The 22,847-nt window shown below is 42.5% G+C and overlaps 2 protein-coding genes across 3 annotated transcripts; one reads left to right on the top strand and one right to left on the bottom strand.

The window, feature by feature from the left end:
• Positions 1-722: 722 nt before the first annotated feature.
• Positions 723-22,447, bottom strand: LOC133848523 (E3 ubiquitin-protein ligase Ubr3). Its single transcript, XM_062284140.1, is given in 12 exon segments — positions 723-1,114; positions 1,175-1,314; positions 2,069-2,200; positions 2,269-2,975; positions 3,050-3,473; positions 4,574-7,303; positions 7,305-7,541; positions 16,635-16,793; positions 16,860-17,272; positions 17,344-17,572; positions 17,647-18,383; positions 20,704-22,447. Coding segments are annotated over 12 exon segments (6,717 nt in total). The 5' UTR covers positions 21,395-22,447; the 3' UTR covers positions 723-996.
• LOC133847665 (uncharacterized) lies at positions 7,975-13,479 on the top strand. 2 transcript variants are annotated; one of them, XM_062282842.1, is made up of 5 exons: positions 7,975-8,388; positions 8,469-8,825; positions 11,669-12,390; positions 12,451-12,840; positions 12,926-13,479. In XM_062282842.1, exons 1-5 carry the CDS (start codon positions 8,113-8,115, stop codon positions 13,218-13,220), a joined length of 2,040 nt encoding a protein of 679 aa, XP_062138826.1. In that variant the 5' UTR covers positions 7,975-8,112; the 3' UTR covers positions 13,221-13,479. The 2 variants fall into 2 exon arrangements, with proteins under 2 accessions (XP_062138826.1, XP_062138828.1); XM_062282844.1 differs by lacking the exons at positions 7,975-8,388; positions 8,469-8,825 and adding exons at positions 10,148-10,920; positions 10,971-11,135.
• Positions 22,448-22,847: the final 400 nt, after the last annotated feature.

Genomic DNA, 22,847 nt, shown 5'->3' with positions numbered 1-22,847 from the left:
CGATTCTTCTCGCTTTGCTAATTTTCTACGCAATTCACAATACGCTTTTCGTTAACATTTTCTCTCGTGTTATATATTTATATATCATTTTTTTTTTTTTGATTATATAGAATTGTTATACAGATATATATATATATATATATATATATATATATATATATATATATATATATATATATATATATATATATATATATATATATATATATATATATATATATATATATATATATATATATATATATATATATATGTGTGTATATATCTGTTATTTTTTTAACTATATGAATTTCATCGTTTCATTTTTTACATGCACAAACTCATGAGGCCAAGGGTGTGTGTGTGAGTGTGTGTGTGTGTGTGTTTAAGTGTAGCTTAAATAAACCTAATCAAGGCTTAGTGACTAAATACATACAAGCACACACACATATAGTTTTTGTTTTGTTTATATAACGTATGTATATTTATAATTTGAGGAGCATTGCACACAGACAAAGACGGAGACAAATATTAATCAGAGACAGAGACAGCACTTTTATACATATAGAGGCGTATGTGTGTGTATTAGTCTATATACATATATATTTATATATATATATGTCTGTATATGTTTTTGTTTTTCATTTAAATATGACTCTTAATATCAATATCAGTTGCATTTTGCATTTACTCATCACCACATATCATCGCATTAATATGCTGCTTCTTTGCCTATATACATAATGTATATATATATCTATATCCATATCCTTAGTCGTAATTGAAGTCGTCGTCGTCGCTTCTTTTTCTCTTTATTTTGTATAGCACAAAAGTTTGTGTGTGTGTGTGTGTGTGGGGGGGGGGGGGGGAGGAAAGTAGTTTGTTGATTGATTGATGTGTTGTTGTGGGTTTGGTTTCGTTTTCCATTTTTTTCTCTTTTTGTTTTGTGTCGAATTGTTGTTTAGATTAGATCTGGCCAACCAGCTCTTGGATGCTGCGCAGTAAGTCTTCCATGTTTCACAAGAGATCGCGATGAAAGACCCAAGTGTGCTTCGTGTGCGCGAACTTGTGCGACAGCCACTGTGACTCCAGCAGATTGAAGCGATCCTGGCTCAAATATAGCGGCTTGCCACGCCTACAATAAATAATGTATATATCATATGTTTATCTACAACATATCCGCATTTGAACTCACTTGAGATCACGATCCTCTTCGTCGAAATCGTCCAGATAGAGCGAACCCCAAAGGCAAGCGCGTCGCCCACGGATAACAATAATGTACGTCGAGGTGACCACCAGGAAGATGCCAATGCCGCCGCCGCAGGACAACGTGTGCTACACAAAACACAAAACACAAAATATATATAATATTAGTAATAATAATAAACAGTTTAAATTTCAGTTGAATTCCATAGCAAAACATTAACTTGCATTTCAACTATTCTTTTTACACCGAAATCTTAAATAATTTCACTTAAAAAGAAATAATTATATGTTTTATTTTATTCCTATTTAAAATAGATTTTATTTTTTATCTTCGTTGTCAGAGAACATAGATAATATAATTATTATATTACTTAATTCCTTTTTAAAATGAACTTTTTGATTTAGAACAATTTGTTCAACTACAAAGTTAAATTAAGATGCCTTATCATCGTTGTCAGAGAATATAAATAATATATAAATGTTAGTAATGAATTTGGGTATAGAAACTTTATTTAAATTCAATTCTATAGCAAAATGCATTATCTTTTGATTTAGTGGAGATACAAATCCAACAACTAAATGTTTGTATTTGTGTATTATTTGCATAAACTTCATTTAAACCGAATAATGGATTATGAAACTTAGTTTCGAATTCTTATTTTTGAGGGTGAAAGTTCGAGATCGTTTCTCCAAGTTAATTAATTAATTCACCTCACTAAATTAATGAAAACAATAAGGCAAAGATCACAATTTCTAATTTGTAGCAAAACCTCATTAAAAAGCCAGTAATGAAATTTGCTTTCTAATTGTGATTTTTGAGAATGAAAGTTTGAATGTTTCTTTTCTACAGTTTCTGGTTTATTGTTGTATTGTCGTCACTTACCCGCACTGCCTCGCAGCATTCTTTTTCGGCGCAACAGTTTTGCTTGAGGCACACAATCGTGCCGCACAGCAGACAAATGGAGCTCTCCTTGGGCACCTTGTAGCAGTTGAGGCAAGGTCGCTCATGGTAGTACTGCAAAAAGAAATTAGAAATTGTATTAGCAATAGGAAGCATCGAATATTTGAATTTGATTCACTCACTGTGAAGAGTCGCTCGTATTCGCGTGGCAATTTGAGCAGACGCGGCTGTTGCCACAGCGAATGCTGATTCATCAGTATCAATTCGCGAACTGTATCCGTGGGAGGATGCACATCCATCAGCTGCTTGCACCAGAATTGTGGCAACGTTTGTTCCGTGCCGGGTATGAAGCACAAACCCTTCGAGGCATTGAAGCAATCCCAGTCCATGGAATCGGTGACCAATTCCAAATAGTAAACAAGTCGCACAAATTCCAAACCCGGAGCCGATATCTCAGGCATCTCGTGACGATAGAGATGCTGACGCAGCAACGCTGCGATCCGCAAAAATGGCAGGCAAAGCGATTGCAATTGCAGCTCCATTGATTTGAGATTCACCTCGCTGCTGTTTGAACTGGAGCTGGAACTGGATGTGGAGCCGCTGCTGCTTGAACTAGCGCTGGCGGCGCTTGTGCTTGGGATGCTGTCGCGTCGCAGATGCGACAAGCGATTCGTTTGATTCAACACCAGAGCCATGGCGCTGCCCAATTGCGCACAACTCTGCAGCGTGCTGCGACGCGAGCTGGTCACGTTCGATTGTTGGTGATGGCCACCACCAAAGTGTGCCAATATATAGTCGCACTCGAGATCGGTGAGTGTGACGCACAGCTGCACGACAATCTGATAGTAGAGCAGATTGTACATCACTTTGACCATGCACGTGAAATAGTCTGCAAAAGGAGAAAAACGCATTAATAAGATTCTACTCGTCTTCTCTCTCTTGGGGCTGGGGCTGGAAACTTACCCTGATCCAAATGCAGCGGCGCCAGCAATATGAACTTGAGCAGCAACGCTATCGGATCCGCCAGCAGACTAGGAATGAGCTCGCGACAATGGGCGGGCAACGGCTCCGTATCGTTCACCGGCATCCCGGCCAACGAGGCCCAGCTGCTCCACAGCGGCCACTCGACGAGGACGCGCACATGCACCGACAGCACATGCAACAGCGGCACAATGCAATCCCGTTTCGGTTTGTAGCGTGTCGCATTCGAGGAGCACAACGAGCCGCCTCGTTGTATGATCTCCGCCTCGAGATTGGTGCGCGCTATTGAAGTCACAAAGATGAACAGCTTGCGGAACGTGATCGAGGCGCATTTCACTTTCCGTTGCGCTATGTTCGTCATCACCTCCATGGCATGGCCCATGGCCTCCGTTAGCTTTGTGGGCTGCTAAAGAATCGAGAGAGAACGAACGAAATTCGATTAGAGCAACACACAATGAAGCAAGTTAGAAAAATACATACATCAGATGGCGGTATTATTTTCAAAATATATCGAATTATTGTTTTAAATATACCAAAATATATCGAATACAGCACAGTATTAATCTTCAGAGATACCAAATTAATACTAATACATATACCACAGACTATATTCGGTATATCGATATGCAATTACGTTAAAAATATACCAGACTGACTATAAAAAAAGCAAGTAAGAATCGACAGCAAAGCAATGCTCTACTATTATTCTTAAAGTCTACATAATTAATATACTGCAAACAATTCTGAAAATATAGCTATCATTCGCTATTTGGTATATTGATATAGTACTGCATACTTAATATGACATAAGAGTTATAACTCAAAGTTTACCCTAGAGTACAAACTATACTATAGAGTAAAGAATACACCACAGAGTACAAAATATACCATAGAGTACAAAATATACTATAGATTGCAAAATATACCATAGAATAAAGAATATACAATAGATTATAAAATATACCATATAGTACAAAATATACCATAGTGTACACAATATACTATAGAGTACAGAATATACCATTGAGTACAGGAAATACCCTAGAGTACAAACTATACTATAGAGTAATGAATATACCAGATAAAAAAATATACCATAGAGTACAAAATATACTATAGATTGCAAGATATACCATAGAATAAAGAATACACAATAGAGTATAAAATATAACATATAAACTATACATACAATATACCATAGAGTACAGAATATACCACAATGTACAAAATGTACCATTGAGTAAAGGAAATATCCTAGAGTACAAAAAATATACCAAATTGTCAGCCAAAGCAACTAAAACTCGATTGCCGTAGTCGTTTCTTCACATATAAAATGAATTCTTAAATAACTTCTGAGGTCTAGGTGATTATACGGATAGTCGGAAAGACTGCTATATATCTGCTGCTGATGCTGATCAAGAATATATGTATATGGTATACTTTATAGGATCAGAGATGTTTTTCCGACTGTTCTAATACCCTTCTACGCTACTAAAAAAAACCTACCGGTATCGTTTCGTTCTCCTTGATCAGATCGGTGAGATCGGCGACGAGCTGCTCGAATGGCTGATTGCCACTGCGCACGAGATGCATCGGCCTGTCCAGCTGCGGACTGAGCGGCAGTACCGAGTTCGATAGCTGCCGACAGACGGGACAATAGAATTCACCACGATCCTGCACCGGTTGCCGTTGCGTTGTGTACAACGTTTTGAGGTACGCCTCGAGGCAACTGAGATGCACATGATGGCCACAGGATTGCACATGAACGCCATTATCGTAGGCCATGTTATTGGACAGATACCACGACTCATCGCCGAACTTCAAACTCAAGAGATCGGTGCGTCGGGTGAATTCGGTGGCCAATCTGGTGGTCACCGCCAGACGTTCCTTGTCATCATCGTTCAGTGGCAACGGCAAACGCTCGACATTCCGCCGACGATGTCCGACAATACCGCTGGATTCGACCAAGACGACCAGCCCGATGGGATTCGTTTCGGTGCTCGCCGTGGTGCAATTGCAGATGATGCAATCGTATTCCTTTTCCCGCGCCTGCTCCTCATACATGGCCTCCTCATCGTCATCCTCCAGTCCGTAGTCCATGTTGTTGGCCGCCGCTGCGGCGGATTGCATAAATTGCTTCTGTTTGTTGGCGAAATCCTGCATCATCTTTTGCTGACGTTCGCGTGCCTTCTTGCGTCGCTCCTCCTTCTCCTTGGTCTCCCGCGCCCTCGCCTCCGCCTGTTTCTCCCGCTGATTGGGCCACAGTCGGGTGCGTATATCGTCGATGCTCTGGGCACACTGCTCATCCCGTGTGGCAATCTTGCGCAGCAGATTCCCAATGAAGAACGGCCCGTCGCCGATGCGCGAGCTCGACACCTGAATGTGCTGCTGATGATAGCTGCTCCCGGTCGAGCTGGCCGTGAAGCGTTCCGCTAGCGCCGAGCTGGTGCTCGCTTCATTGCAGTCCACATCCATGGCATCATTGGCATTGGCATTCACATGGGACGTGGACGTGGACGAGGTGGCGCCGCTATCGCTCAGCGAGAAGCTATCGAGATTGCCGCTCAGCTGCGAGTGCAACTTGAGCAGCAGCGACAAAATGCTCTCGTCCATGTGCAGCTCATCCTTGTTGCCCGCCCCGCCGATGGCAATGTCCACCGTCCGCTTTCGGGCGCCACTCGCATCGCCACCGAGGCTGCCGCCCACTCCCGATGCAGCGCCCAGCGCATGCGATGGCACAATGTCCATGTTGGAGCTGGGCACAGCCACCGGCAAACGGACGCGTTGGAACGGCAACAACATGCCGCTGCCCGTCGGTGTGCTCGGCGAGAACATCTCATTGCCACCGGCACCGGCACCGGTGGCTGCAGCAGCATTGACAGCATTGACAGCGGTGGGCGCCACAGTTGCCACAACTCTGGTGGTGTCCTCGTCCGTGGTTGCGGTTGTTGTGCTCTCGGCGAGCAACAGATCCCGCCGGATGGCCACCTCCATGCCGCTCTCGGGCAGCGTTATCTGTTGCAGCGGAAAATGATGGAAATCCTGGCCGGCTGGACTCATATCCATGGCCGCATCGCGTCCATCGTGATCGTTGCCATCCTGCTGCAGCAGCACCACGCCCGTCTCCGCCACCACCGAGAGATCCGGAACAAGTGCCACCTCCATGCGCATGCGTGAAATGGCATTGTTGCGTCCCTGTTGCTGTTGTTGTTGTTGCTGCTGCTGTTGCTGGGTGCGTGCCACACTCATTGCCCCCGATGTCTCATCCAAATCATCCAGGCCATAGGTGTCACCAATCATCCGCATTGTTTCCGTATCGACATCAAAGTCCAGATCGCTGTAAAACGGATTCGAGCGATAGCTGGAGCTGGTCACCTGCGGATCCCGGGATTTCAGCGACACTTTGCTCACCACATGCCGCAGATTGCAGCTGAGATTGTCGGTGGGATAGCAATGGAAGAGCTTCGGCGGTTCACGCCGATTGCCCCCATAGCCGTAGCCATAGCCGGACTTGTGTTGCGGCTCACACTCGACCATTGCGACAGGTGATGCGGCAGCTGCAGCTGCGGCGGCTGCTGCATTCGACGATGATGCGGCTGCGCCTGCTGTTGTCATGCCAGCGTTAATGTCGCTGCTCGTCTCCACGGCAATCTCGAGGAGAAAGACGGCCAACGCGAGCAGATGTTCGGACACATCGCGCGTATGCACAGCCCGGAAGAAGATCGACAAAATGGTCGAGTGAAAGAGACGGGAGTTGAGTATGCGACACGGATCCGTGAAGGCGGCACCGACGGGCAGGGGTAAACGAAACGGTGGCCAAAGATTGCCGCTGGCTGGCATCTTATGCTTCGACTTGACATAGTTGGTGAAGCGATCCAGCGATGATTGGAAATCGCGACGATGCACTGCACGGAGGAGCACATGCAACGGATCATAGTATTCCTCCCACACCTCGTCGATGGGCGTGAAGAGACCTTGCTCCAGATTCTCGGAGCCACTCGATGGCGCCTTGTAGACGGATAGCTTCTTGAGGAACGTCTCAAAGTTCTTGGTGTGCACGTTGCCAGAGCGCTCGGGCATCAGTTCGAGCAACTGTGAATGCGTTTTATTTTCGGTGGCTAGCAGCGCACTAATCTCAATGATGCACTGGGTCGCCTCATCGTTGCCCAGATTGGTGCGACTTGTGACCAGGGTGGCGAGGAATGTGAGAAAACCCTCCAGCATTGAGGATTGCTCCGGTTTTTTGCGGTTGCTTCAGCGGTGCCGTCTCCAGCCATTGGCCCACATCGAACAGTTCGATGGTGTTTTGCAGAAAGAAATATTGCGACAGATTGGTGGCACAGATTTGCAAAAAGAACAGATCCATGTCGGCCATCGAATTGCAAAAGTTCGCCTGTATATAGGTCATTGCTTGACCTTTGATCTGCAGTCCATTGCGCACCCATTTGCCAGCAAGTATTTCGTAGAAGAAACTCTAGAAGAAAGAAATTTTTAAAAACAAAAACAAAAATTAGTTATATGCATCGATTAGTTATCGATAACGTATCGTATAAGTATTTCTTAACGGTCAAGCTGCAGTATTTACAAACGACTGGCAACGCTGCGGTTATTTTGAAATTCTTAGTGCAACCTAGTGGCAACGCTGCTGCAACAGTAGTGCCGGCTCACTCGCACTTGCGCCCTGACCTATGTGCGGCTGACATGCAACTGTAAAAAATTACAACAAAGTCAACAAAGAGACAAAACATGTCTGCAGACGCTAAAGAAGTAACAACAACTACTCAAATGATGAATAATATCACACAGCGAACAAAACGCAAGTGCGAGCGAGTGAGTACTAGAGAGCAAGTTGAGTCTGCCTGGCGACTTGAACTCTCCCATTTGACGCCAGACATCGCCATCATCATTCGCGTTTTGCTGCTCAACTAGCACAGTTGCTTGTAGTGTGTGTATGTGTGTGTGTGCTCGAGTGTGTGTGTGTGTGAAAAGAGCGTCGTCGTCGTCGTCGTTGTTTGTTTATTTGGTTTGTGGTCCAAACTTTATAAATGAAAAAAGTAAAAAACATGCAGATACTGCAGTTGTCGCTGTTACTGCCGCTATTGTTATTGACCGTTAGTCCTGCAACGGCGCTTATTGAAGATGTACTCGACGTTCTCCATGTGGTTAAAGAGGTGACCACAGGTGTGTTGAAAGCCTGGGACATTGTACAATCGTCGCCACTGGCAGCCAACATTGAATTTCCACTGATGCGGGAAAAACAACGCAAAGTGCTGCAGCGTCTCAACGAAGTCAGCCGACAAATCGATCAGTCCGAAGAGACGGTGAGCCAGTTATCTCTCCCTCCACTACTACAACCATTCTTTTTATCGTCCATTCTTTGTGTATATTGTATCTATATTAGCATTCTCAATACGTGGCGATGGCCATAGATTCGGTTAACAGTTTCGTCGGCAACAACATTCAGTTGTCGGCGAAAATGAACGACATCAGCGATACGATGAATCGAATTTCATCCCGATACCAGCAAATGAAGAGCTATGAGGCATTCAAGGATCAATTGGAGATGAGCACACTCATCCAATTCGCCGAATGGACAGTCACACCGAACGCACATTCGGTGCATCATTTGATGGATCGCTTGCACTTGACACTACTGGGCAATGTGAATGGCATCGGCAATGAGCAGAAACAGAAGCTCAATGGATCGTCGTTGTCGTCATCGGGAAATCTATTAAGCCAACTGGCAAGCAACTATGAGGTAAAGCTACATATGTAAATGATATGATATGCAGGCAGGCAGGCAGGCAAACAATCAACAAAATTTGTTGTGTATGCCTGAACACTTCCTGCATGGCTCAGTCCATGATTCATCTTGGTTTAGTTACGTTTAATGTTATTGTTGTTATAGCTGTGAGAAATCGTTCCCAGAAGTGGTCTTAATTGAACTCGACTTTCCGGTCCTCAGTAGTCTCAGCAGCCAGCAAGCGTTAATCGTGTCGCCTTTGTTGTTGTCTTATTTTTTCGCCAATTTGGCAACCCCAAAAGAAAGTCAAAGAGTTAAGTCTGCGCGCGATTACTCATCACTAATGTAACGATGAGTCCCACACATGCAAACCGAAGCTTATTTGGTTACTCACACACACACACACACATACACACAAGTAAATTCAAGCACGCATGCGAATTAGCGAAACGTTTCGTGCGTCGCAGAAAAATTCGTTTATTTAATCAATGAAATTGCTTTCAAATTTGCAAAAATTGCTCCCCTTCTAAATATACTAGATATATATAAATGTGTATGTGCATACGCACGGAGGTCAAAGGTCTGGTCTAAACAAAACAAACGCGCACAATGCAGACAACCTCTCCCCCCACCCACAAACATTGCGTGGGCATCTTTTCTTTTTGTGTCTTTGTTGTAGTTGTTAATTGCAGTGAGCGCCATCTCGTGGTGGTGGATAAATAGCACACGCGAGAGCAAGCCGCAATGTTGTGTGCAAGAGAGCGCAGTGAGAGAGAGAGAGAGTGAAGTGCAGGCTGCACAGCTGATAGTACTTTTGAAACTTGTGATGTCATTATTGGCAACAGCAGAAATCGTATATCGATAACTGTCTAACGCTGATCGTGCATAAAAGTTGCAACTTTAGCTTTTTATGTATTTCTGCTTTCTGGTTTTTTTTTGTAAATAGACATTGTCTTTGTCTCCAAATATGCCTAGCTTTTGCTCACTCACAGATACAAACAAATGAAATAGGTGCAACAGTGTGCGTGCTCAAACAGCAGCTTTGTCGTGTCGAGTTGAGTTGAGTCGTACAACAACAAATCACGAGCTCCCCTTCAGCGAGTGAGTGCGCGAGAGAATAGAACAGCAACAGCAACAAGCAAGAACGCAATACACTCGAGTACAGCTCAAGGGAGCGAACTGAGCGAACGAAACAAACAATAACAAAATACACAACGCGACGAAAGACGAAGGCGTAGCGAGAGTGTAAATTCTGATTTTGTATGTAGTGTCTACACACACATGCATATGAACAAAAAAAATATTTCACAAAAGCCAAGTGAGCGGCCGCAGGCAACGGACAGTATCAACACAACCAGCAAGCAAATCAGAAACGACACACAGACTTAAAAAGCTCTAAAATAAAGAGTATCAAATTGCAAATATTCATTCAACAACAAATAAATAGTGCAACACAAAAAGCAAAATTAAATTCTTTAACCAACAACCAAAGAGAGAAAACCTAAACTAAGTGTGAAGTAGAACGATACAAACAAAAAAGTGCAACGCGCTTAGTCTTTGTGTCTTTCAAAAGCCTGGCAACGCTGGCGCGTGCATAAAGTTTGCTTCTTTTTTTTGTTTTTCTTTTTCTTTGCGAAACGCACGCGGAGTGACAAAGACACAAGATAGATATCAACTGACAGCAAGCACATTTAGTGAAAGAAAGGAAATCCCCCTTAAAACGTTTGTTTTGGGGGCGAACACAATGTCAACGAAAATAACGATGATGATAATGATGTTGTTGATGGCGATGATGATGGCGAGCGTTGCCAATGCGCAGGCATCTTATGTACACCGCAATCCCCTATTGGAGGTGGATGCCCTGCGCAAAGAATATATTGCATTGGAGAAATCACTGTGGGAATATTTGGACAACTCGCCGTCGAATAGTCAAAACAATCGCGATACGCTAATCAAAAAGATTTACAGTTCGCATCGCGAGTTCATTAATCGACCGCAAATCAGTCACAAATTTGCATTAGACCACTACAAAGTACTGAATCATTATGAATGGACGTTACTCGAGATGAAATTGTTTCAATTGAGTGGTATCTATGATGATGCCTACAAGGTACACCAGTGAAGAGAATGTCGAAATCTATCTAATACCATATTTCGCAGGATAAACTAATGAGCGCACCTACAAGTCAAAATCTGGAAGAACGCGCTGTTCTGGATCTAACTGATCATGTGTTGCGCAACGATAAAACCTTTTCAATGTCACAGATATTTCAGGAAATCGAGTACATGATGGTCAAACAAGCCCTGTACTACAGGGCTATGCTGGTTAGTTAATTGTAACTTGTAATGTTTTATCGCCGGATCGACAAAACAAACGCAGCAACAATTCCACACAAATATTTCAATTCTAACTCCCGCTCTCTTGCTCCCTGTCTCTCCCTCTCTGTCTCGCACTTGTATCGATTGCTTATCACAATAGTAAACGGAAGCCAAGTTACGGCGAGAGCGAAGAGAGCAGCTTTACATGGAATGAGTGTGTGGCAGGTCGTTTTGCAATTATCGATAACAACAAATGTTTGGCATGCCAGCATGTGGTGTGGGTGTGTGTTTGAGCGAGTGCGAAATAGCGCTTTGCCAGAAACGACGTAATTGAGATGCGCTGTGTTTTTGTTTTTATTGTTATTTTTGTTATCGATAGCAGGCTCAATTACGATCATCGTTTTGCATGCAAAATATCTTGTTCTATTAATCCAGATGTCTATTGTTTCACATGCCAGGAATATATAATTCTTCTAAATTCCAATTATAAAATATATATATATATTTTAATTGCTAAAATTGCTGCACACATTTTCCAGACAGCAACCGATGAAATGTGCCGCACTATGCAATCGCCACAGCAATTTGTGTATTCACTGTACACGGATATTGCGCTCACCGAACTCAAGGGCTACATCATGATGGAGTTCTCGTGGATGATGTTGCGCGCCTATGGTCGCGGCAATTTCTCCCAGGAAGCCGAACTGATGCGACGCGACTACGAGAAACGCACCGAACGTGCCGTCACCCTACTGAAGGAGGTAATGCGTCGTGCCGATCGCATTCTCTGGCGCTGTGATCCCCCCAAGCATAAGCACAATGTCACCTACGATGAGGTGACGCGTCTGCTGCAAGGTTACATCGAGAACGAGGTGGATCTGAATTCAGACGAAACGTGTCGCGAGACCTGCTCATATTATCAATCGACACGCAGCGAGGGCTGCTTCAAGGAGTACTTCTGTGCCCGACAACCCAAGTGTTCGGGTAAATTGTACAATTGCCAGTTCATTGACTCCGACATGTGGGTGTGTCCATCGGCGCAGAGCAGCATGAGACGCTACGAATACATTCAGTATGAGAACGGACGTGTGCTGGGTGAGAAGCAGCAGACTTGTGTGCGTGGCACCACCAAGGTGGACAGTTGGTGGCGTTATCTCTTCTGGCATTGCAGCTACTGCTTCTGTCTGTGCGACGAGCAGGGTCTCAAGTCCGATCGTTTCTTCAATCTACGCGAATCGGTCTCGGACATCAAGCAGAATAGGTGAGAATGTTTTGCACCTAACAATACTATCGATTGTTAACCTATTTCACATCTTTGCAGAGTGGTCACTGGATTGCGTTTTGTGAAAAAGAATCGCATCTTTCACTTGCAAATACAGGAGGGACAATTGCTGCCACGCGGCACCATCAATGCCACAACACTCGAATGGCGTCCCGTCGAAAATTACAAGATCTCCGATCGCAATGTGGCACGAGGCGTTGACTATCATACGATGAGCTATGAGAGTCGCTCCATCGATTTGGATGACATTATGAAGACGGATGACAACAGTTTTGTGGTCACAGGCGTGCGTTTCCGTGTGCTGGGCGCCCATCTCAATCTGGAGGCGCGTCTCAGTGAATTTGACTTCAAGAAGGGTGAACTTATACAGCCGGAGGTGAACAGTGTTTGGCAGTCGAATGATAACACCGACGTTAGCGGTGAACGCAGGTGCGTAGACTAAATGACCTCGGGAAGATCAACAACATATATCTAACTCTCTCTCTCTCTCTCTCTCTGTTTCGTATTCGTATAGACAAAAGCTGAGCCTACATAATCTGGATGTGCCGACACGTTCGATTGCCTATTCGCTGCCACAGTCGAAGCACAATCAGTACATTGAGTTTGTCAACACGGGCTTGGATAAGGATGCGGCACAGACAACGGTGCCGTTCATTGATATACAGGATGTTACATCGAATCCGCCGGTGCCGTTGGCTGGCATTGGCATCTATTATAAGGCTCGCACAGGCTATGGTGGCTTTGTTGCCCCCAAAATCATCACCTACGACTTTACGCCGCACGTTCAGGTGCCAAAGACCATCAATTAATGAACTAAAACAACAATCAATCAGGGGGGATACGATCGATCAATCAAAATGGTACTCTTAGATCCATCTTCTTATAGCTTTCTCTCTATGTAAGATCTACAACTAATTTGCATTATATCTATACATACATAATTCTAATAAACACAAATACAAATATTTCATTTGTACGCCAAAATCGAATCACAATTGAAATACAAATAAAAAAAAAAACATTGAAGAAGCTGAAATTCATTCTACAAGAATTTCGTTGGTAAACAGAGTTTGAATTGTTTCTCTTTTCTTTTTTTTTTTTGCATTAAAGTTTGTTTGTTTTTCAGAGAGTTGAAAACATTGTTTCTTTGCTTTGATTTGACGCGCAATCTCGCTGCGAAATGTCAATACATGTCGATAAGCAAATGAAATTACTCACGAGATTTCAACACTAACAAACTGGACAGCCAATTTTTTTGAATCATTTTCAGTTTTATTAGAGCTTAACACAGCTGGATGCAAAGAGTTTATAAAGTATTTTCTGCAACTGGTTTATTTACTTCAACTAGCGTCATGGTTTTCTTGTTGTTTAGCTTTGCTTTTAGCAACCAATAGAAAACGTTGAAAAGTGCAGATAACAATCAATAAAAGTACGTGCTTTAGCACATTTCTAAAACGTCATATAAATCATGAAATGTCGCAGCATTAAATATGCTTGCTGTAGATTTTGTTGAGATATTTTCGTATTGTGTATAATATACACTTTGTTTACAGATTAGTGCTAATGAAGCAGCTGCCAAGTGAAATCTATCAAATCGTTTCTTTTATTTTATTCGAGAAAATGCTGAAAACTATTCCTTCTTTGAAACAATAATCATAATACTGTTTGAGTACATCTTTGAATAGTTACAATTTTAACTATGCTGTAAATTGAGTAGCGAATTTAACTTTTACAACATTTGCTTGGGTTTGTCATTTTTTAATATTTCGACAAATAGAACAAGACAGCTATAATCGAGTGTGCTCGACTGTGAGATGCCCTATACTTATTATGAATAAAAGCGAAGAAATGCGATATTATTCGTAAAATATACCAAAATAATGTACAACAAAAATGCTAAAATTTTACCAAAGGGTTTATTCGGTATATCGATATAGTACTACATTCAAAATACACCAAATTGTCAGCTAAAGCTACTAACTCTTCTAGTACATAGCTGATTTTGCCCATACAAAAGAATTTCTTATAAAACTTCTACAATTTTTATCCGATAGCAAATTTTCAGGAATCTATAGTTATTATTGTCTGTACCGAAAATTTTAGACTCTAGCTTCAACATGACGCTTGTTATGCGAATATTATCGATTTGTGGGGGCGAAAGTGGGCGTGACAAACATTGTTAACAAATTTCATCTGCGTACAAACATAACAAGTGCTGTCGAAAACAAAACTCTTGTAGTCTCTAAAATCTACAGTGGATCACAGCTTATTTCAACCACCACCAACCGACAACTTTGACTCAGTATACTGGCTAAACTAAAAGAGATATTAACTTTATTTAAACGCAGGATTTTAGTTTAATGTTTTAACATACAAGATATTTTTTCATTTATCTACTAATTTTTTTGTTTACTATATAAAATTATTGAAAAACAAAAAAATGCCAAAAAAAAGTACCACAGCTTATTTCAACCAGCTGGAAATAACTAAATATAAATATGTTAAACTGTGTATTTAGAATTTCGTATGACCTCCTTCTTGGTTAATAGCTCCTTCCAGACAGTGTGGAATAGATTCCACCAATTTTTTTTTGTAATATACGGGCTAATTTTGTCCCATTCTTCCACTAAAGCCGTTTTAAGGTTAGATTTGTTGGAAATTGGCCTTTTTCCGATGTTCTGGTCCAAAATGGCCCAAAAATTTTTTTACAACATTTATGTCAGGCTACTGAGCTGATGGTTTCATGACATGACGACAGTTGCAAATTAGCCAATCCTGCCCAATTCCTGCCTTAAGCCTTGGGTCAATGTCTTGGTAGAAGCGGAAATCATCCTTAATGCCCAGTTTAACCGCGCTTTGGATCAAATTAACATTCAGTACGTCTAGGTATTGAGTTTAGTCAATGGTCGCGACAATAAAATTGAGTTTTCCAACTCCGGCTGTGGACATACAGGCCCAAACCAAGACACTACCACCGTCATTCGTGACTGCAGACTTTAAAAATATGGTTTGGAGCTCGGTATTTGGATTCCGACCGACATATGGGGCTCCAACCAAGCCAAAAATTTTAATTTTGGACTCGTCCACAAATATGGTTAAGTTCCAAAAGTTTTTATCCTTTCTTACATGCTCCTTGGCAAATTTCAAAGGAGCCTTTTGATTCACGCGCCTTATAAATGGTTTCTCCCGCCATATTCTGTCATTAAAATTACTTTCCCGCAGTACTCTCGAATTGATTCTGGGTGGCACACCTTACTTAATTCCTCCTCTATAACACGGGCCAGTTTTAGTGGCGAAAATTTTTGATATTCCCGATTTTCCGGACAATATAACGCGCGTCGGTCTTATTAAAAATTGCATTGGGTAAATTTTTGCCCTTCTCATGCACTATATTTTCGCGAAAAAAGTCGTGAAATGATGATCTGCACAGACGAAACACTCAGATGAACCATTTCATAAATTTTTGGACGGGAATTTCAATTCTTTAAAGAATCTATGACGTCATTTTCCTTCTCAATTGAGGTTCACGGACCCATTTTGTAAAATATGCGTGTCTCTTGAGATCTAAAGCTTCAAATGTTGAAAATCTAACTTCTAAACATTGAAAATACTATACACAAAGCAATAGATCAACAAAAAACCGCTATTTTACTAGGAAACTGATCTTCGCGCAGCTGCAAAGTTGCTGGTTGAAATAAGCTGTGGTACTTTTTTTTGGCATTTTTTTGTGTTTCGATAATTTTATATAGTAAACAAAAAATTAGTAGATAAATGAAAAAATATCTTGTATGTTAAAACATTAAACTAAAATCCTGCGTTTAAATAAAGTTAATATCTCTTTTAGTTTAGCCAGTATACTGAGTCAAAGTTGTCGGTTGGTGGTGGTTGAAATAAACTGTGATCCACTGTAGGTGTTCATACAGACGGACAGACAGGAAGACGGTGATGGATATATCGTGAATATAGTTTATAGTATTGCTTTAGCACAGTTTTGAAAAGTTGCCATGTTAATTTACTCTAAATTCGACAGCGAATTTCACTATTGAAACATTTGAACATTTGAGTTTGCACATTTCGACAAATAGAAAAACATGTTCTAAAAGAAACAATTAACTGCATTGATTTGACAATTTGTTAACCAATTTAACACACAACAATATTCAATAAGCTGGCAGTGACAATTTCACTTAAAACATATTATATTCTTGGACTTTTGAACTCACCTGCACTCGCAGCGGATGTATCATGAGTAGAGGCAATATGTCTGGACGCGAGGGCAACACTTCGCTGAGGCTGATGCCCATTTTGGTGACCGCTTGGCAAACGAATGCAGCCAGGTAACGATGGAGCGGAAAGTGAAACGAAGCCTGCATCATTTCCTCCTGCAAAACAAAGGTTTCAACAATGTTGTACACAATAATGAAAAATATTAGTTCATCTAATCATACCAGCGACAGTTTGGGCTCCTTGATGTAGATCGAGTCGAGCCATTCGTGCAGCGTTGTCACACAATAGTTGATGATCTTGCGGGCGAGATGCGCATGTGTGCCATCCTGTAGATGCGATATTATCGACCACATTGGATAGGCGCTGGCCTCCAATTCACATGAGAATGCCGCATAATAGCTGTTGGGTTCGAATTCCACATGCGATGCCGTCTCGCGAACATTCACATTCATGCCCTGCAGCATTTGCAGAAACTGAAACCACATATCGATCAGATTGTCATCACGGAGAAACACCAAAGCAACGGATTCATGCGACAGCACATTGTTAAAGTCCGAGACAAGGGGCCAATAGCAATGATCCTTCATCACTTGTCGCGTACAATCGATCACAAAATGAAAATTCTTTTTCGGATCTACAAAACAGCAAGAGAATCAATAATTAAACATTGTGAAAATGCAATTTCATTCATTAGTGACGCCTTACCATGCAGCGTATTCTGTATGAGTATCTTAGACATCATGAGCTTCAGACTGATGATCATCACATGCAGCAGCGATAGTTCGTTGACCATCTTGAGTGCCAGACTCTCGTTGGAGAAGAGCTGTACGCTCATGTGGACAACACGATTGCTGAGCGTGTCGGGATCCCGCGACATTTCCAGCACGGATGGAATGCGACTGTAGTGCATCACGAAGGTGCGTGTCAGGTGTTCCTACAAACAGAACGAACCGCAAATTAGTTAAGCTGACTGACTGACTGCAATTCAAAAAGAATTCATCCACTTACCTTGTAGTCCTGATCCGGCAGCATGTTGAGCAGAAAGCAAACCAACGTCTGGGGAAACTCAAACTTGAACGTCCAAAAGATGAACTCCTCGAGCAGCGTGGTGTGCACCAGTTTGTTGCCCAACGCCGGCAGATCACGATACTCATCCGGTGGCTCGGGATTGGGAAATCGATTCACAGCATCTTCGTATTTCTCGCGATTCGCCTTCAGGAATCGCCCATTGCGCGTATCCTGGCAGGGTGTTTCCATAAAATACGAATACACATCGGCATTGATCAGGGTGCGTGTCATCACCTTGCGCATTATCTCGCCCATGTTATTCAAATCGATCAGCATATTGGCGAATGCCTCACATGAATACGAGGTGACTGAGTGCGCCTGCAGCGAGGCATCGCTGTGCTCCCGGAAATGCTGTAGCAAACGGAACAGCAACTTTGGCATTATCGCCTCTGCGACGGCCAACAGATTGTTGGGCACGGGATCACGATTCACACGATTGTTGATGCCATGGTCACTGCAAAAGCCTTCGGCCTTCATCACGGATGTGTCGCCACAATCGCAAGCGCCGCCCGCCTGCGATAAGAACATGTTGAAGTCATGGTTGGTGTGGTTGCCCTTCTTGAAGCAGTCACGGCAGATGGACATGCAGGGCGAAATGCCGCAGGTGCGACATCGATATGCCACCACATGTGGCACCCAGACCAAGCCACACTTGGCGTGATTATCATAACTTCGAACTGTAAAAATAAGAAAGAAACGAAAAATTAGCTCAGCTTCAGATAGGTAAATTCAAATTGCGATAAAGTAACAAAACAAGTGCGATAACAACTATCGAAACCGATCAATCACACATTAAATGATACAAATACGATTTATGATCTATTTTGAAGTTGACCAAGGAATACGACCTCAATAAATTCGATTTCATAGTTATAAAATTACATTAGATTTAAAATTCAGACGAGGTAATTTTCATAGTTATCGAAGTATGCAAATCAATGCACCACTTTTATCGATATGTATCAGCGTTATCGTTCCTCTTAATACTTGTCATAGCGAAATTTGCGAAATAGCAAAAACAAAAAACTGTTTTTGTTGTTATGCGTGTGTGTGATTTGTGGTTGGGTGTCGCATTTTTATTGATTTGATTAAATGCCAAAAATAAATATGATGCACTAAACACACACATAGTGCTGCTTCTTGCTGACATATTTCATGTTTGCTCTGCTTGCGTGACTTGTCTCTTTGAGTTTTGCTTTTCTTTTTTCCCACCACTTCTCCCACTGACGCTCTTTCTCACTCTATCTCTTTAACCGCAGCGAAAAGGTCAACTGAATGCGGAAGGAAGGAAATCAATCGAAAGCCGGCAGCGAAAAAATAAAACAACAAATGGCATCAAGCAATACGAACACAGGGTGAATAGCAAACGAGCAAAAATTGATTGACTATTTTGTAAAACGATCGACAAGTTGCCATGCAACTCTGCGTGGCATTCGCTCTTCCAATTTATGCTGCACTATCTCCACCACACCCCCTACCATCAACAACGATAACATACACACACATATGTGTGTGTGTGTGAGTGAGAGCGCAAAACTTTTCGACAAAATTCGATTAAATAGCCATTTGAAGAATTTTTTTTAACGAATTAAATAAACAGCAAATGTACAAAGTGTATGTGTGTGAGGGGTAAACTTTTGTCAACAACAACAATAACGGTCAACAAGCAATTGCAAGGCCCCAAAACAAAAAAAGTAGAACAAGAGCGAGTGAGCAAGAGAACGCAATACAACACTGTATGCAGATTGCTTGCACAGTGGTGCGAAAGACAGTTATTTCCATTGCATATTGTGTGTGTGTGTTTGTGTGTGAGCGACATTTTGTGCATGTTGATTGTTTGGCATGGCATGGAGAAAGGGGAGATGAAGGTGCGCTCCACACTGTGCATAAAACATGGCGTGTCAACACAATTGTCAAATCAACAACAATGACGGTCAATAAACTTTTCCCCAGTGTACTGCCGGCCCCAAGCATATATATGTGTGTGTGTAGATTAGTGTAGTGTAGAGCTGCAGCAGAGTGTAAAGTACTGTAGTGCAGTGTAGAGAGTTCTGTGGTGTGTTTCCATGGCACTTTAGCACGTAGCATTTTCATTTGCAATTTTGCAATTGTTTGAAATGATTTTCTTTTTACACATGCACAGCATACACACACATAAATACATACATACATATGCAGGTAGTTACTTCTTGGTAATTTTCAGAAACAACAACAATAACAGCAAGTAAAACGAACAATTCGCTCTATACTGTGCTCTCTTTCGCACGCATTTGATGTTTTGTGTGACAAGGGTGGCACACACACATGTACGCACAGAGCAGCTGCATATGGGTGTGCGATGTATTTGGACGGATGCTGCGGAAGCATTACGCAAGGCAAAGTGAATAAAACAGCTGACACAAGCTGACAAGGTGCAACAGCTAGCCATGTGCTATGCGTGCGTATGTATGCATGTATGTGTGTGTGACAAGTGGGACGAGAACGTTTAGCCGCCATTGTAAATAGATAATAACATAGCCAGATTAAATTTGCGCTACATGAGCTAAACTTTAACTGCTGTGCATTTTTATATATACATGTGTGTGTGTGTGTATGATGTTGTTATTGCTTGTTGCCATGGCGTTGCACTGTCACGCTGCCTGCACCTTGCTTATGTACTTTGCGTGCCATACCGTGCCCTACAACCATTTTACACATATACGTACACTCAGCAACAGCCTATTAAGGTGCACATACACACACAGATACACGCATAGCAAGCACAATTTCAGGGGCAACGAACGAGTTGAGCGATCAGCTGCTCCAACGATAACACAAAATATATCGTTTGACAGTCCAGTTGCTTATCGATAACGCCGAACAGCAGCATTGTTATTACGCGCTCTCGCTTGCACTCACGTGCACTGTCCAGCACCACACAGAACACACACTAATGCTAGCTCTGTCTACGAACGCTTTTTTTTGTATATTATCGTTATTCTTTTGTTAAATACTCACCAATTTTGACAAATTCCTTGGGCGTCCGACCGCCGGCAATTAGCCACCGTATCCATTCGATATTATCGGGGTTATCGATGGGCGTGCCGGGATTGAAGAGCGTATCCATAATGGAATCCAAATCCGGTGTCGGGCTGCCACGGCAGCATTCCGTATTGATCAATGCGGCGACCTCCTTGCGGCTGCGCAATATGAACGATGAGGTGCCAAAAAAGAAGCTTGGCTTGGCGCCGCCAGCTGCAGCGGCAGCGCTGCCATCATCATCATTATTGACAGCGACGCCGCCGCCGCCGCTGCTGCTGCGTGGCGTTTGCGTTGTTGTTATTGTCTGTGAGTCCCAATCATGAAATGGCGAATTATCGATGCCACTACCACTTGCTGCAGTTGTTGTTGTTGTTGCTGCTGTTGTAGCTGCAACTGTTGGAGCAGCTACGCTACCGACACCGCTGCTGCTACTACTGTTGCCGCTGCCACTGCGACTGGTCACATTAGCTAGCTGAAATTGCAGCGCATAAGCGGTACGCAAATCCACATCCGAGGATTCATCTTCATCGCCAGTTTGCTGTGGTTGTTGCTGCTGCTGCTGTTGTTGTTGTTGGTGCTGCTGCGGCGACGTCGACGTTGTCTGATCAACGCCATCGTCATCATCGATACTTATGTCAGCATTGGATATGTTGTCATCTTCATCCATGCTGAGCCCGGTGTGATTGTGTGTGTAGAATTATTGTTATTGATATCGGTGACGTCGCTCGACCCGCCTCCACACCTTCCTTCCTTCCACGCACTGGTCAGCTGTCTATCGTCTATCGCTATCGCTTGTATCTAGGTAGCTATCTATCGTTCTATCTATCGTTCGCTATCTATTTGATATTTTCTTGCTGTGCTCTGCTCTTTGAGACAACGACGACGGACTGCAAAATGCCGTTTGCTGCTTCGCTTTTGCGTTTGCTTCGCCTTTGCCTTTTTTGCTTTGCTTTGCACGTCTCTCGCTCACGCTCTTTTTCTCTCTCGCTCTCGCGCGCTCAACTTGGAGTTAAGATTGCCTTTTAGCGTCTTGTTCGTCTTGTTTCAAACAAGTTTTCTTTTTTGGTTCTTCTTCTTATGCTGTTGCTGCCGACGTTGTTGTTGTTGTCGGTTGTTGCTGTTGCCTCGTTTTACACTGCGGGATTTTTTATTTTTTTATGTTTGGCCTTAACTTTGCATTGAAATTTTGCCAAATATGTTTTAGATTTTTATTTTTTTTTTTGCGTTTTACTGTTGTTAAAAAAAGAAATTTGTTATTGTTAAAAATGCACAGTGCAACGTTCACGCACAAAATATACAAAACAAAAAAGGAACACACACGGAAAATTTGAAATAAACACCGAAACACTTGACTCACTATTGCTCAGCCTTTTTCTTGCTATTTTTTTTTTGTTTTTTTGGCTTTTTTTTAGCCGCTTCTCACATCTTGCTCCGCTGCTTGACGTTGCTTGCCCGACCTACTATTGTTGTTGTAGTATTATCTATGCACATCACAGGAATACGAATACACATCTTTTATATAGCACAACAACAAGACATAGAGATAGATAGATATAGTAGGGAATGATTGTACAACGAATTTTGCAGCATGTAGCTCGGCTGGCTTTCAACAAATTGCACGATGTTTTATTGAGTTTGCAAATTTCTTATTTCTTCTCACACACATGCTTACCACTACACTCGCACAAACTCACGCTCACGCACGCACGAACGCACGCACACACACATGCACGCTGACACACACACACACGCACGCACACAAATGTACAACCAAATATATTATTCGTGCAATGAACTTGCCAATTACAAATATCAGTAGGGTTTTTTAGCACGATTTAATATTAACGCGTTATTGCCATTTTATTTGTGATTGCAATTGACAGATGGCAGTCCACACCGACTAACAATTTTCTTTTTTTTTGTCTTTAATTTCAACTCGATTTCGCTCGCTTGCTGCGCTGCGCTGGCTGTGTGTGGAAATTACAGTCTCTGTATATGTGAATTTTATCTCTGCAATGCTATGTGGTTCTTGTAAAACTGCCAGTCACAACGATGCGTTGGCATGCACGCCAAGAAGAAGCAGAGTTTAAACGCATTTCGGTAATCGATTATTAAAGCAG

Source organism: Drosophila sulfurigaster, chromosome X, assembly GCF_023558435.1.
Source record: "Drosophila sulfurigaster albostrigata strain 15112-1811.04 chromosome X, ASM2355843v2, whole genome shotgun sequence".
Taxonomy (NCBI): domain Eukaryota; kingdom Metazoa; phylum Arthropoda; class Insecta; order Diptera; family Drosophilidae; genus Drosophila; species Drosophila sulfurigaster.
The sequence above is the reverse complement of the archived record's forward strand: the minus strand, read 5'-3'. Positions and strand labels throughout refer to the sequence as shown.

Bases quoted from the DNA above. Each gene is read 5' to 3' on its own strand.
- LOC133847665 (XM_062282842.1), top strand. From the start codon at position 8,113: ATGAAAAAAGTAAAAAACATGCAGATACTGCAGTTGTCGCTGTTACTG. The intron at 12,391-12,450 runs GTGAGAATGTTT...ACATCTTTGCAG, and splicing joins TCGGACATCAAGCAGAATAG to AGTGGTCACTGGATTGCGTT. The intron at 12,841-12,925 runs GTGCGTAGACTA...GTATTCGTATAG, and splicing joins GACGTTAGCGGTGAACGCAG to ACAAAAGCTGAGCCTACATA.